The sequence below is a fragment of the Monopterus albus genome, unplaced genomic scaffold, assembly GCF_001952655.1.
Source record: "Monopterus albus unplaced genomic scaffold, M_albus_1.0 scaffold128.1, whole genome shotgun sequence".
Classification (NCBI taxonomy): domain Eukaryota; kingdom Metazoa; phylum Chordata; class Actinopteri; order Synbranchiformes; family Synbranchidae; genus Monopterus; species Monopterus albus.
In genome coordinates this window covers 697,605-713,241 of record NW_018128008.1, presented here as the reverse complement: position 1 = coordinate 713,241, position 15,637 = coordinate 697,605, and the positions used below count along the sequence as shown (strand labels likewise).

The 15,637-nt window shown below is 39.6% G+C and overlaps 1 protein-coding gene across 5 annotated transcripts in view; it reads right to left on the bottom strand.

Annotated features, from left to right (window-relative positions):
• The window catches only part of epha7 (eph receptor A7), a 109,855-nt gene that overhangs the window by 69,914 nt on the left and 24,304 nt on the right, over nucleotides 1–15,637 (bottom strand). For 4 of the 5 annotated variants that reach the window (XR_002275924.1, XM_020612895.1, XM_020612896.1 and 1 more), the window contains exon 5: nucleotides 4,614–4,949. Coding sequence is in view for 4 of the 5 variants with exons in the window: in XM_020612895.1 (XP_020468551.1) it covers nucleotides 4,614–4,949 (336 nt within the window). In the remaining variant the exon portion in view is untranslated. Of the gene's footprint in view, nucleotides 1–4,431; nucleotides 4,537–4,613; nucleotides 4,950–15,637 lie in introns of those variants that run through there. The other variant, XM_020612898.1, reaches the window with a different exon arrangement.

Here is a 15,637-nt window from a genome sequence, read left to right as displayed (position 1 = left end):
CAAATGTTTTAAACACATCAGCTTAGACAGCTAAAGGAACACTGGTGCAACAGTCTGACAGAGCTATGAGAGGGGTGGGAGTGTCAGCAGTTATGGGGTACCATGGGGGAAGGAGCGATCTCGTACAGTGGAGGTGTGTCAGGGGTCAAATGCATTTTTTGAGTATGTGAAGGGGAGAGTAAAGACAAAACTGGGAGTTAAGTTGCTCTTGAAGGTTCCAACTGCAAATACACTTTAAAACCCAACAGTGATGCAACCAGTGAGACAAAAAAAAAACACTCTTTTCATAAATGTTCTATCATGATGAACACTGGCATAATAGGCACCTTTTGCTGAACCACAAAAAGTCAATATTTTAACACAAAAATATAGTCAGAAATACTACTGTGTACTCATACTGTATCTGAAAAAGGCTTTAACAAAGAGAAACCTGAAATTTGAAATCATCTCTCTATATTACCAGACATTCTGGAGTCTGAGCCATAGATCCTGTGAATACTTTTGAGCCCAGCTGAACTATTGTAAAAGTGGAAAAGCCTTTGTGCTGCTGAATAACACAAGCAATTAACATTGAAATCAATTTCCACAGTCTCCTCTTTTCACTCATTATATTGTTTAAACCGCTTGCTGATCGCACCTAAACCCTGTTCCACTGGTCTTAAGTTGAATGTTTACGCACAGCATGCACACATGCGCACACACGCAGGTGCTGTACTATTTCCCATAACCAATTTCAAATCCTATTTCTGTGCCCTTTTCCACTGTAATTTTTCTGGCTCAGAGATGTGAACACCTGCTTGAATAAATATTAATAGTTATCTGATGAGCACTGCCCACTCACAAGTGTTCCGGAAGAACAAAGGCCTTGTTTACAAGTGTGCTTGAGGAAAACTAAGGTGAGAAGGGCCCTTGGAGGGTGGCTCTCTGGTGCTGTCGACTCACAATGGAGTGCTGATTGAAACACACTCTTAACTTCCAGCAGCAGCAAAGACAGCAAAAATCCTCAACGTAACACATTTCTATTCAAGCAGTGTGAGGACGGAGCTGGAGAAATCAGACTTACAAACTCACAACCTCTACTTAAACTCATGTAAGGCAAAGCCGAGAGGTAATTAGGTTTTTGGGAACAATAAGCACTCAGCACCTTGTGTAGCACCAGCATCGCTCCAGACATTTCCTTTCGTGTAATTAGGGGATGTGTGAATAACTCATCAGATGGATCACCATCTGCATTCACACACAGAGTTTATTCGCCCCACTCCCCGGCTGCAAGCCTATGTTCGTGCTGATTATCATGCAGGAGGTGGAGATGGGAAGGATGGAGGAACGGGCTTCTCTTTTCTAAGCTTCTTTCAGTGCTGTGGGGCTTCAGTGCCTTGCCACGCAAAGGTTAATCAATTCTGAATGATGGGCCATAAAAGCTTTAATAATTCTCATTCTCTAATGAGTGGTCCTGCATGCTTGCTCAAGTAAGGCCGATTGTTTTAGGGAGCTCTGACCTTCCAATTACAAAGCGCTCAAGCTTTCCAGAACAGCCCAGAGAACGCTAGACACAGTGAGGGTCCAGTGAGCAGGACAATGAGTCCTGCAGCATGGTGCTAATATCTGCTCATGCTGGAAAACAAGAGAGACCTATCAGATCACCATCAACATCAATGAAACATTGACTACTGACCTGCCACAAAACTTCATAGACTTCATAGAGGTTGGAGTGGGTGGACTGTTCAACACAGAATCAAACTTCAATACAGGAAAGCATTTTATATCACTCGAGTCCTACTGACAGTCAACACTTTCTTTTAATAGGCTCAACTGTTTTCTAACCAAGTAGTTCAGCTTTTTTTTAACCACAAAGACAAATTTATAAACCTAAAGTATTTATTTTAATTTTGATCAAGAGCCAGAAAGGTTATTCTGTAAATTGGTGTCAGTATGGGTACCTCTCATGATGTGAACAAAGTAAAATATTTACATCATGTGGTGAAAATTAAGTCACATTTAAGTGGGTGTGATACAGTTAAAAGCTCTGGTGAAGGCAGGAGCACTTCGATGGTCATGCAGCACAGACTTTATTTCATAAGATGACGTCTCACCACCCAGGTGCCTTTTTCACAGCTTAAAAGATAAAACTGTTTACATCATATATAAAGTCTCTTGGGCGACCATATTTCAGCTCATGTTTCTCAGTCAAACAAAACTCTCCGACAAGGTCTAGTTGGACAGATTTCTCCAGGGAAACATGCCTATTTGTGCTAATACGAACCTCTTAACAAGTATGTTAGATCCCTCAGCTATGCCATGCCTGAAAAAACATTATAAACCTGATTTTTCTTTTTGCGTAATCAATTTATTCTTTTCACTGTTCGCTTCTGTAATTTCAGCCTTTGTTTAAAGGTATTATTCTGTCCCAGAGCTGCTCTAGCACTGAACAGATGGACTGGGTTGCCCTGCCTTGAAGAGCTACTAACCCTGAAGGAATTTAATTAGTCTGGGTTTCAAAGACAAGTTTTAGTATTGCATCACAGTCTAAATACTGTTTTGGAGGCTATTCCACTCCAGTACCATAAAACACTTAGGGAAAATCAAAGCATCTTTGCATTTTTTAAATGTAAATGATTAAGTTTACAGACACAAATGATTGTGTTAAACTATTAGATAAGAGATATAATCAAACTGATCAACAAATTATCAGTAACCTGATACATCTTAGCCAGTTACGCTGATTATAGTGTTACATCAACTTAAATGGTGCCACTTATTTGAAATGATAAACATGTTGCTGTATTTGCCAAGCATGCCACACTTTCACAATAGCTAATGGCTAAATATTTCACTGGGTTAACTGAGTAATTGTCTGTTGTCAACATGCCATATGTAATTATGAGTGACTCTGAAAGAGCCTGTGTTAATTAATTTATTTATTTATTTTGCCCTCTCGCTGACATCCTGGTGCCCCTGGCCAGGCAACCCATTGGCACATTCCAGCTCTTGTTATTGTCACAAAATTAAACAGTACACCACTATGTCCCACACACATTAACTCAAAGGAATGCCTCTTTCTTTCTGTCACACACATTCAACACATTTGGTACATTGATTTATTTATTTATTGACATTCATCATTACAAAAATGATGACAAGAATGTCAATGACTGAAAATGATGCAATAAAGCAGTAGGACATTATATGGTAGAGAACAGGCATAGTTATCAATAGTCACCTAAAGCTTCTACACTGTCTTTGCATCCTTCTTTTAATCATTATAGTCTTTTGGGCCAACTGTGCTTCATGGATGTGTGAGCATAAAAAATTAATCTTGTTGAGGGGATCCGTAGAAATTAAGGCTTCAGAGTTTGTCACTACAAACTACAGCATTTTAATTACAGTAGATTCCCTTGAGGCTGAGCTGCAAATACAGTACTGGCTCTTTGGGTACCGCTGGGAGTCTGCATCATTGCTAAGCTAATAATGTTTGCCACTGATATACACATTAAATTTATCTGGGTAATATACATGCTGAAAATATTATGGATCATATCACTCTATGGTAATTAATGCTAATGGGGAATCATTACTGTAGTTTGCATATGAGAGGTTTTTAAAATTAAATTGTCAATGGCTATGTTTCTAATGCCTAATGGTCTCTCAGCTGGAGCACAGGGTGAGCTCTACACTATCACACCAGTATGCTACAACTTCAGCTCTAAGGAAACAGCTTGGGAAATGTGGTCATTCACTTTTTTCATCCTCAGATCAACCTCATGTCTGTGTGTTAAGTACAAAACTGACATCAGGACATGATTAGCCTAGCTCGGAGGCTAGCATCTCTGAGGCTCAGCAGTTAACATTTTTAGCTTGTTTGTTTAATCCATACTTACTATGAAATGTAAAAACTATCTGTGGTTATGGTGGGAGTTACAGTATGTGCTCTATTTTTTCCAGACACAAGACAGTTTAATGTCTCTGGCTGTAGCACTGGTTGCCAGACATTGTTGGGAAGCACAAAGTCTTGTGTTTATATTTCTGTTTGTGGATAGATTAAACACACAAGACAAAATGTGTTAATTATGAGCATTAGAAATGTTTGTCAGCAAATTTTTGAGCACTTAAAAGAGTCAGGCTAGGTGTTACTTCCTATTTTCAACCTTTAAATTAAGCTAGGCTAATGGAGTTTTGGTTCTAGCTCCTTACTTGTCACAGAGACTGAGACTGATATCAGCCTTGTCATTTAACTCAGAGGAAGTTGAACTATTTCTTTAAAATGAAAGAAAATGTTCAGATGATCAGCTGTTTTCTATAAAATCTACACATTTCCTTTCACAGAAATTCAGTCAGAAAGTGCTTTTACCCCAGCAAAGGGCACGGGAGAAAAATGAAGAGTACAAACAATAAACAATTTGAGTCGAATGGTTACAGCATCGTACCATGTACAACATACACAGTGCATGTGTCATGACGGCAGTTTGAGTCCAACCACTCCCTTCTCCCTTCTCTCTGTCTCCCTCATTTCCTGTTTGCCTCTCCTTTCCCCACTGACTAAGATGGGCAAAATTGTACTTGACAAAAAATGAATAATAATAATAATAATAACAGTTTGATTCTAGAGTCCTTACCTGCTTGGCCAGTAGCAATGCTGACTGCTGCAAAAAGCCTTTGTGTGCGGCTCAATTCCGACACCCCGTTGACCGCCTCCACCTCAAAGGTGTAGTTAGCATGGGCAAGCAGGTCCATGATGGTCATGTAAGTGTCCACTAATCCTGACTGTGCAGGAATGTATCCCACATTTGGCCCACATGGAACACACTCCTCAGGTTCCCAGCTGCAGCGCCGGCATATTACCCTGTAGCTGACGTCGTTACGCCCGCCCGTGTCAGCTGGTGGGCTCCACTCCAGGCTAACAGTGGTCTGGTTGATGGTGTAGACCAGGTTCTGTGGTGCAGAGGGAGGTCCTGTCAGAGGTGGATACAGAGGAAGCCATAAATAAATAACCAAGTGCCAAGGAAAGTGACAGCCAAGAGTGTGCATTGACTGGATCTGTGCTTCCACTGTTCTCTAAGAAAAAGAAAAAAAGAAACACTACAGGATGTGCCAGCTCCAGCCCTAGAACCAAAAAAATGACACTCAATTATAATAAGACTCAGATCCAGAAGGAAAAAAGTGCTGCAGGTACACTGAAAGGCAATCAGCTTTGCTAGGCACAGAGGTCAGAGCCAGAGGGCTGTGAAACAGCACAGTGGAACCCCCGGTCTCAAAGGAAGAATAATTGTGTAGTTACACACTGCCATTACAGATATGTGTGTAATGTTTATATATTTAATTTTGCTGTATAAGGAAATCATTATTCATACTTTACCTATAGTTCCATATAGAGAGTACCAGAGTTACACTGCTGGGCTTTTGCATTTATTTACACAGATTCCTCAATGTTTTTATAATAAACTATGTATATCCTTTCAAATTTGATTCCACTGTATCTTGTTCTATCTAACTCAAATCGCTCCGTAAAATTCCTGAAAATATCTGGCACTTAAGCTGTTAAATGGTTCACTGTATTTATCATAGATGCTAATTTCCAAACATATCTGCTTGGTGCTGTATTTTTCTGATAAAGGTTCTTTGAAATAAGGTTGATGAAAGTGGTGAGACAGAAAAGAAAAGAAAAAGAAAGGTCTCTGGCCAAAAACCAAAACAATTAGCTAAAAGGTGCCAAAGAGCTTTGTCTTCTATTGGTATGTCACCAAGAGTGAACCTTTTCATGTTATATGCAGTAATTTGAGCCACTCTTAAAATAAAAAAAACAGGTAGAGCAGTCTTAAGGCAACCTTGTATTTTAATTTTGAAACAACCTAATGCTTTTTAACACTGTAGTTGTGCATGCAAAAATACTATATCTGGTGATTCATCCAGATGGACCAAGGCTTTGTTTACATAGTGATTGTTAACAGTGTAAAACCTGCATCTGCTATAGAAATGACTGAGACATGGTTATACAAATGCTTAGCAGGGAATCAGAAGCCACAGACAGCCACTCTACATCTTCCTGTTTTCCTGAAATATAGAGCTATCCCCCAGCTAGAGACAGCTGCTTTACTGGCATTTCCTTGGAAAGGTATATCATGTAGACAGCACAACACTTAAAGTTAATGTCTTCCAAAAAAAAGACAAAGCCTGACGCCCCCACAGAATTTATGGACAAGATTTAAACTTGGATTATCAGCACGCTGTAACTGCCATATACAATTTCACTTGACATATAACCAACTCCATGGCATCAAAGACACACACAACCACAGACCATGTGTCTGTAAATGTTAACATAATAGCATGGAGATTAGCTCATCTCATAAAACAGTGAAAACAAATTGCTGCTTTCATCTTTCAAATTCCAGGCTGTTGGCTTTTATGGCCCAGATGTTGATATAAATAACTTCCTCCTAATGCAGTAAAGATTATATGACTTGTATTCTTTGTTTATGAATGTTTTGAGAACATGTTGTTCTCTGGGAGATTTAAACTGCTCTCTTTCCTCAGGAAATATTCATTGAGAGGATCTTATTGAGGGACCTCTCAACTCTGAATCTGTCACATTAGCTAACAAAATAGGTCATGCATATGCATAGAGCCAAAACTACTATCACAGTATCCAGGTTCATTAATGCAGCACTTAGTTGTCTTTCCATGTTCTACCCATTAGAAGCAGGGGCTCAACCAAGACATCTGTATTCATGATCACTGGCTAAGATAAGAGACAGACTGCGGACTGGGAAGATGAAAGAGCCACCTGTGGCAGGTGAAGTGGAGAGGAGTGACTGCTGATAGTGCCACTCGACTTCAGCCTTGGCACTGACACTCGACCTGCACACTCAATCTTTTTGCAGACAAAGAGAAGGTGTGCCAACATGTATGCCCTTAGAAGCCCACACATGTGTACACACACACACACACACACTTCCCACCCCACAGCCCAAACCTCAGGGATCTTTTATTGTAGCATTTCCACAGCCACAGTTAACGATGATAGTATCTCATTTCGCTCCTGCCATTCTCATTTGGGTCTCAGGTGCAACAGATCAAAGCAGTGATTTGCACAGCAACAAGAGACAAAAGGAAATGAGATTAGACTGAACCTGGATCTGTGTGACCTTTATCTTGTTTTGTGTTTTTCTTCACTACCATACAAGCGTTGTCTTTCTTCCTCTACAGATCTCAATATGTTTCCAATGCAGTGCTTGTCTGAGGTAGAGACTGAAGCTCCTTTTCTGGGGCTGTAGTCAATGAGTTTTGTGACTTTTTTGTAATGGATAATTCAAAGGCACGCATACTCATGAGAACCTGTCTTCCTTCATTATTTTTTAGATTTCTAATGTCATGAACGGCTTTAAGTACAGACTGTCCAAAAGTGTATGATTTTGCCCAGCCTTTGCTTGTACTCATTTCTAAAACATACAGTTGAAGTCATAAGTTTACAAACACTTAGACTGAAGTCATTAAAACTGAGTTTTAACCACTTTACAGATGTCATGTTAAACTCTCATTTTGGCAAGTTGGTTAGAACATGTACTTTATGCATGACACAAGTCATTCTTCCAACTGTTGTTTAGGATAGATTATTTCCCTTATAATTCACTATACCACAATCCCAGAGGGTCAGCAGTTTACATACACTGAGCTGACTGTGCCTTTAAACAGCCTGGAAAATTCCATAAAATTGTGTCATGGCTATAGAAGCTTCTGATTGGCTAATTGATATCATTTGAGTCAATAGGAGGTGCACCTGTGGATGTATTTAAGGTCTGCCTTCAATCTCATTACCTCTTCATTTAACATCATGGGAAGATCAAATGAAATCAGCCAAGACCTCAGAAAAAAACTGTGGACCTCCACAAGTCTGGTTCATCCTTGGGTGCAATTTCCAAACAGCTGAAAGTACCACGTTCATCTGTACAAACAATATTATACAATTATAAACACCATGGGACAATGCAGCCATCATACCGCTCAGGAAGGAGACATAGTCCGTCTCCTAGAGATGAATGTACTTTGGTACAAACAGTACAAATCAATCCCAGAGCAACAGCAAAGGGCCCTGTGAAGACACTGGAGGAAACAGATACCAAAGTATCTATATCCACTCCAGGACCACCATAAAAAGGCAGATTATGGTTTGCAGCTGCACATGGGGACAAAGATGTGACACTTTGGAGAAATGTCCTCTGGTCTGATGAAACAAAAAATCAAATCGTTATGTCTGGAAGAAAAAGGTGGCTTGCAAGTCAAAGAACACCATCCCAACCATGAAGCACAGGGGTGGCAGTATTATGTTGTGGGGGTGCTTTGCTGCAGGAGGTAGTGGGGGCACCTCACAAAATAGATGGCTTCATGAGGAAGGAAGATTATGTGGACATATTGAAGCAACATCTCAAGACATCAACCAGGAAGTGAAAGCTTGGTTGCAAATGGATCTTCCAAATGGACAATGGCCCCAGGCAGACTTCCAAAGTTGTGGCTAAATGGCTTAAGGACAACAAAGTCAAGGTACTGGAGTGGCCATCACAAAGCCTCAATCCAATAGAATATTTGTGGACAGCACTGAAAAAGCATGTGTGAGAAAGGAGGCCTCCAAACCTCACTCAGTTCCATCAGTTCTGTCAGGAGGTATGGGCTAAAAAATTCCATCAACTTATTATAAGCTTGTGGAAGACATCCTGAAACATTAAACCCAAGTTAACCAATTTAAAGGCTACCAAATGCTAACTGAGTTATGTAAACGTCTGACCCGCTGAGAATGAGATGAAAGAAATTAAAGCTGAAATAAATCTTTTTTCTCTCCTATTATTTTGACATTTCACATTTTAAAAATAAGGCATTGATCCTAACTGACCTAAGACAGGGAATGTTTATAGGATTAAATGTCAGGAGTTGTGACAAACTGATTTGAAATGTATTTTGCTAAGTTGTATGGAAACCCCCAACTGTAAACACAATTTTCTCTTCTGACATGATGAAAAGATACATCACATGACCCAGTTCCTTTGAAGATAGTGAACTGCTCAATTCATTTTGGTGACTTCAAATATACTCAGTCTGGAATACAGAACTCTTCTGCACCCACTTCACCTGCAGCACAGATTTGTGCTGCATCCAGAGCCCTCTGCTGTCTCTCTGCTCATTCTTATACTGTAGCTTAAGGGCTTGCCGTTCTCCCTCTTCATTTTTTCTCCCTCTCACTCCCCCACTCTGTCTTATCTTTTCATGTTCTCTCCTCTCACCCCTCCTCCCAGTCAAGTTTCATTTCACGGATTAGCCTGCCAGCCCCCACAGCCTGAAATGTCTCAATCACTTACTAGCTTCCCTCCAATGTTGCCACTGTGACTAAGCATCAGTGAGTGTGTGTGCGAGTAGTTTTGTTGTCATGCATAAATATGGAAAATGTGCATGCACAGTTATGTGATCTGCGACAACATTTGCATGCTATCATGGCACAGATTTTAGAGCAGAACCTGTGATTTTTTGTGGAATAAAATAAGGACTCCCATGTGTAAAAAGTGGTGAAAAAAAACCTTCAGCTACACAGAGTATCCACCAGATCTAATAATCTACCATACAGAAAACACTGAATGGTAGCAGATCATTTTTAGGTCATGTTTCAAAGCCCATCTCCAGTCTGTGCCGAGTTGTGAGACCTGAGTAAATCCAAGCTTAGGAGAGAAGAATCCGGTGCTTATCGGGCTTGAGCAGTGCTGAGGGCTGCATTAACCCTCCACAGCCTATTATCTGGCTGTGTTTTAATTGGGGAGCTATGGGGAGAAGGGGCAGCAGGGGTGAGTAGTATTCAAATTGTCCATGAGGTAATCCTCACTCTACAAATGTGTGTTGTGACCTTGTGACCTAGCCTCTAATGATGTTGCTGCAGCAGAACCTGCATGAGGGAAGGGAAGAAGAACTCGAAAAAGAGTTTTTGTAGCTGAAGGGCCCCAGACTGCTGTTGCTGTAATAACCAAAATTTCAATACTACTCCAATACCACACTGAATTCAATATTGGCTTTGCTACTCACACAAAATGAAATGGAATTTCAGCTTGCAGCACACACCCTGGAGAGTCTAGGGGATGATGGCACATGGACAGAAATACAGGATGTGGACAGGAATAGAAAAATAAAGGAAACTATCACTAAGATTGTTTTAGAACAATCCATCCTATAACAATGACCAAAGCTATTGTGAGGGTGATGCCTTTATATAAACCCTTAGTTGTCCTTATATGTGGTGGTATTTGTGAATCTGTGCAATGGCTGCAACCTCTATTAGCATTGCCTCATCGAATTCCAATATGGACAAGAAACAAGCAGTAATTTACATTCAAATCTCCACGCATATGACCAGGACAGGGACAGAAAAGATTTTTTGTTTTGTTTAGGAAGGGGGTGGCGGGGATCTGTGTCTAAACTTAAGTCTGAGAGCGTTAAAGGAGATGTAGTGTCAAGTTTTAAGCTATATTATAGCTTATATTTAGCTTAACCCTACTTCTGGTCTCTGGTGGCAACACTAGCCTCTACATTCTCTAGCCCTTTCACTGTCCCCTAGACCCTCCGACTTGCATCAACTTGTTGAGATGGCACATTTTTAAGAGGGGCGGTGGGGGCTGGGAGGAGTAGACAACTGCTCACAACCGCCCTTTTCAGCCCCCTTGCATGCACAAGCACTGCTCACAGCTGTTGCATGATTGATGCCCACTCCCCAACCTGTCAACAACTCCAGACTATGCCTAGCCTCTGGAGTAAATGCCTCCCCACAGCCAATATCTCATTTTCTCCCAACTTTGCATATGAATGGCGTGGACAAACATTCAACAAACAAAAGCATTTCTTCCCTCCGGCCTCCTCTTAACACATACCGCATATGACACAATGTATTTAGAACTATGCTTTTGGACTCTCTTCCTTCTTCTTTATTCCGTGTGGATTTGGCTTTTCATGTCCCCCCATTACATCTTCATTTAATTTCCTCTAAAATCCTCATAGACACATTCTTAATCTCTGTGTGCCAGAGATCCAGCTCACTGTTTTGCTAAGGCCTATGATATGGTATCTTTACAAACCCCTATTAAAAAAAAAAAACCTGTCAGTCAAGCTATTTGTTCAGGCAGTGCAAATTCATTTTCTATTACTCTTCACTCCTGGTTCGGATAAGGCTTGAAAAAAAGAGACCACAGTAACTATTGGTCACACTGACTTAATCCAGCGATGAATGGGGAAATTCACGTACAGAAAGCCTTGCAAAAATTACACTGGCTGAGTGAGGAGGAAGGTGAAGCTATGCATACATGTTAAAAATACATATTTACATATAATGGTATCTAAGGTAGACCCAAAGTTAATAAAAAATGAATAATGGAATGTCTACATTAGGCAACTTCAGTAATTACTGTGCTGCTTGGCCAAGGTGATTACCCAGAAGGGAACAGCCAGAGGACACTGCAAACAAGTGGGAACTTTCTCCTGTTCTTACCACTGCATGTGTGTCCTGCCCTTGATGTTAGAGTGAAGCGTTAACATCTGATTAGGATGGTCGAAGACATGAGTAATGGACCTGTCTTTCAGAACAAGATCTGTATGGCTGCCTCTGTGCTTCACAGAAAGGTCGGTGGTTTGTGGTTATTGGCCAGCCTCAGATTTGCTTAGCCTGAGTTATGTCCTTGTTTGTGTCAGCCAGTGATGGCAGTGGAGTTAAACACAAGTCTGAGCTTTTATTGTTCAAATTGAGCTTGCTGATTTCTTCCACGAGTCACCAGTCAGTTTCACATTCTGCATTACTGCCATCTGTATGTCCCTTCACCTAAAGGGAGTCTATGTACGTTTTGCTCAAGAGCAGCTGCAGTAGCAACAAGTGACAATTATGGGATAATGACTTCAATTTTCAAAGTCAGTTGCTTCATCATTAGGCAGCCTGACTAAGAGCAAAAGGAATCTTACCACAAGCAGGAAACAAACGCATCTCCTGTTAAGGTACATTTACTTCTCATTTTACTTCTCAGATAAAACCAATGAAATATTTATCTTTGACATGCTAAACGTAGCATGAAAGTAACAAGAGAGGAGCCATAAAGTCAGCAAATTGACTCACTGCAAGACAGTTTCTACAGTTTGCTAACATAACAGCATGACAACAGCCACCATATGCTACTGGTCATACCAGTCAAAGTATGAGTGGTAGCACCATGAGTCTTTGGAAACATTAAGGGTGCACTGTAGTGCTTTTAAACTCAAATTTTAATTTATGCAACAAAGATTATTTTCCAGTTTAAATTAAAATTACAAATACTAACAATATTTTAAAGCTATATTCAAAGGAAACCAAAGGAGAGGATGCACCTGTCAGCAAGCCTGTAAAAACGGGTCCCGGAGAGAACCAAAAAGCACAAGAAACACAGGCCATAACAGCAGAACTGGCCTCTGAGGATCTGGCATCAGAAATAACCTTACAAGAAGGGCTGCAGTAGACTGTTTCTTTTCAGTTAGAATTCACACAAGAACAGCAAGAATGTTTACAAGAAGCAGCAAGAGGAGCTGGGAGAGAAAGGAAAATTATTAAAATGCTATGGCAGAATGTAAAAAGCAGAAAAGTGAAGATAATCATTAGATGATTTGTGTGTGTTTTGTTTGAAATAATCATTAGTGAATGTGTAAGAATAAAATGAGAAAGGATTGTATTGAAAAAGGTATGTTTAGAAGTCTAAAGTACATTCAGAATCTGAATCATAGAGAGTGAAAATGCTGAAACATGGAGAAAAGGGAGGTAAGACACACATCCATACATCCATGTGTGGTGTGAGACAGAGAGAAGAGACAGAGTATTAAGGAAAGTAGAAAATCATGGTTTCATGCATAAAGTAAAGATTAGACTGATAATTGTCACCAATGTCTAATCAATGATAATCAGTTCAGTCAGGTATTGTATTCAAAATATAAAAAAATCCTTTAAAAACCCTGGCAAAAAGAGGAACGAGAGGAGTCCCCCCCCCAACCCCTTACTCCTCCGGGCCCCGGCCTGTGGGGGAGGAAACGAAGGGAACCAGAAATAGAGCCGCCAGGGAGAGTGGGATGATGGCGGGGGACGATTTACTGTGCCAAAGCCTCAAGATTCAGCAAGAGGAAACTCTGAATTCTTGTTTAAAAGATGGTGATCTGAATTTCAACAGAGAGCCACAATCCAACAAACTCAAACCAACAGAGGACTGGGGACAGATGCAGAAGATTTCCTGACACTCTCTTCTTCCCTGTTTGAAGAAGGAAGAATGGAACAGAAGAGGATCGATGTTGCTCTTTTGATTGTTTCTGTGTTTCTCAGAGAAAAGAAGATTTGGACCAAAAGAAGACTGTTGTTTTTCATGTCTTTATGTTTTCCTGAGTTACAGAAGATTTGACCAATAAAAACACAGTTTTTCTGATTTTCTCCTATTTTCTCTTTGAGAGTTTTGAAAATTGAACCAGAAGAGAATGAGGTTTTTCTGATGAGTTTTGATTTTTCTATTTATCTATTAATTTTTTCCTTTTGAAAGCTTGAATCCTGGCCAAAAGGAAAAAGAGGAACAAACAATTGCTCGACCTGCCACCACCTCACCTCAAGCCAGCTAAGAACAGGATTCAGTGAGAATACCTTTGGCTTTTATTCAGATCAAGAGCTTAGTTCAACCATAACAATTTTAATCAGTATAATTATTTTAGAGTGATTGTTTAGAAATAGCAGTTGTTGATTTATTGAAGTTGTAAGCCAATCAAGACAATTATTGATGATTTTAAGGTTTATATATTATTGCTTGCTGCTTTGCTGTAACTCTTTTAAGCTTCTATATAAAATTCCTGAAAAGGTTTAATACTCTGTTGTTATTGAGTCAAGTTTTGATGTTATTGACATTCCTATGATTTTAGTGGGTTTACACTTTTACAGTATGTGGTAATGTTCAAGGCTGTTTAAGGCTATTAAGGCTATAATATAAATAGTTTAAATGCAGCTTCCTGAAAAGGGAATCAGTGATGATCGAAACTGACAAGTTTCCAAAAGTCATTTAAAAATGATCTAAATGAACTAGTCAATTGTTTACTCATTATATTACACACATTATAATTCAAATGCCCTATCTTAGAACACAACTTGATAATGAGTTTAACTATATTGTTCAACAATCAACAGTGTTAATAGTATGTCAACCTTCTTAACAGTGTCTCAGAAAGTTAAAACAGGCAGGGGTAAACCAGAACACAAGCAGCACTTTTCTGATTGGGCTTGTTGCTCGGGTAAATTCCATACAAACTCGCTGACTGTTGAGAGGGGAGGTAATGTTTAGAAAGTTATATCAGAAAATATTTTTTACAAAATATCCAGTTGCTTACTTATTACATAATATACACTATCCTTTAAATTTCCTATCCTTAACACCTTATGTCAACTAAATACTGTGCAAAACAAATATGGTCTTAAGTGGCCAGTGTCACTGGTTTTATTGGTTATTTCAGATAAAATCAAAGGTCAAAGTGTTTATTGTCAAGTGTCGTATTTTTTTCATCCGAGTCAAAAACATCTTTGTGCACAAAATAATCTCCAATCAGTACTGGCTTTGTTTTAGCATTTGACTGCATCCAAGCTAACACATTTGCCAGTTTAAAGTGATATGAAACAGATAAATCATTGCGTGAAAAAACAAAATCAGGAATATGTGTGGTATATTACTTGATAAGCGAGTGTATCAGCAGGCTTTGTTAGCATTTAAGGATTGTTCTCTGCCAACCAGTCAACATGTAGCTTTGGTGACAGTCTGGAGGTAAGCATGAATAATTGTGCTATCGTGATGCTATCGGTCTTTAATGTGTATACTGTCTGTGCGGTAGGGTTCTTCTTCTTCCAGCCTTAAGGTGCAATACCGTCACCTGCATAAGTTGGAGTGTCAGCCAGGTAGTTACTGGATTATTTACAACAGAAATGCACTGCCCTATCATGTGTGTTTTATGCTTGGTTTGTCCAATTTGTGCACCGAGTTTGGTCTGTTATGTGTTCTTCAGATACTATAAATACTGTGTTATGTTTGGAAAAGTTGAACACCTTAGTTGAGTAAATCACTATACAGTGTTTAGTCCCTCATTAAATGAAATCGATGAGTCACTGACATGTGATGGGATTCCAAGGCAGAGCTTCATGGTGGAGACATAGCAACATTTCTACCCTGAGTCAAGCTATTTTAATGCACTCCCTGTTTTATATGAACAGCAAATGATTGTGAACATTAAACATGGACATTAAATCCAAACTCCAATCCATATAATCCTCTCTTTGATTCTTGACAACTCACTGTAGCACTATATTGTAAATTTTATTATTTGAATAATTTCTTACCAACACTCTCTGTCCCTTTCACTCACTCACAGACACACACACACCTTGTGCCTTGTAGTATCTTTCCTTGATGTTCCACCATGGCGTGGGCAGGGACCGGCTTGCACCATGCTCATGATGGGAGCCGGGGTGGCCTTAGACAACAGTTTATCAGTAAAAACTAATATTATTGTCATTAGTTTGTAGTTGTTGTATTTGTTTCCAATATTGTTATATTTGTTATACATTTTAAGAGGGTTTTGTATTCAC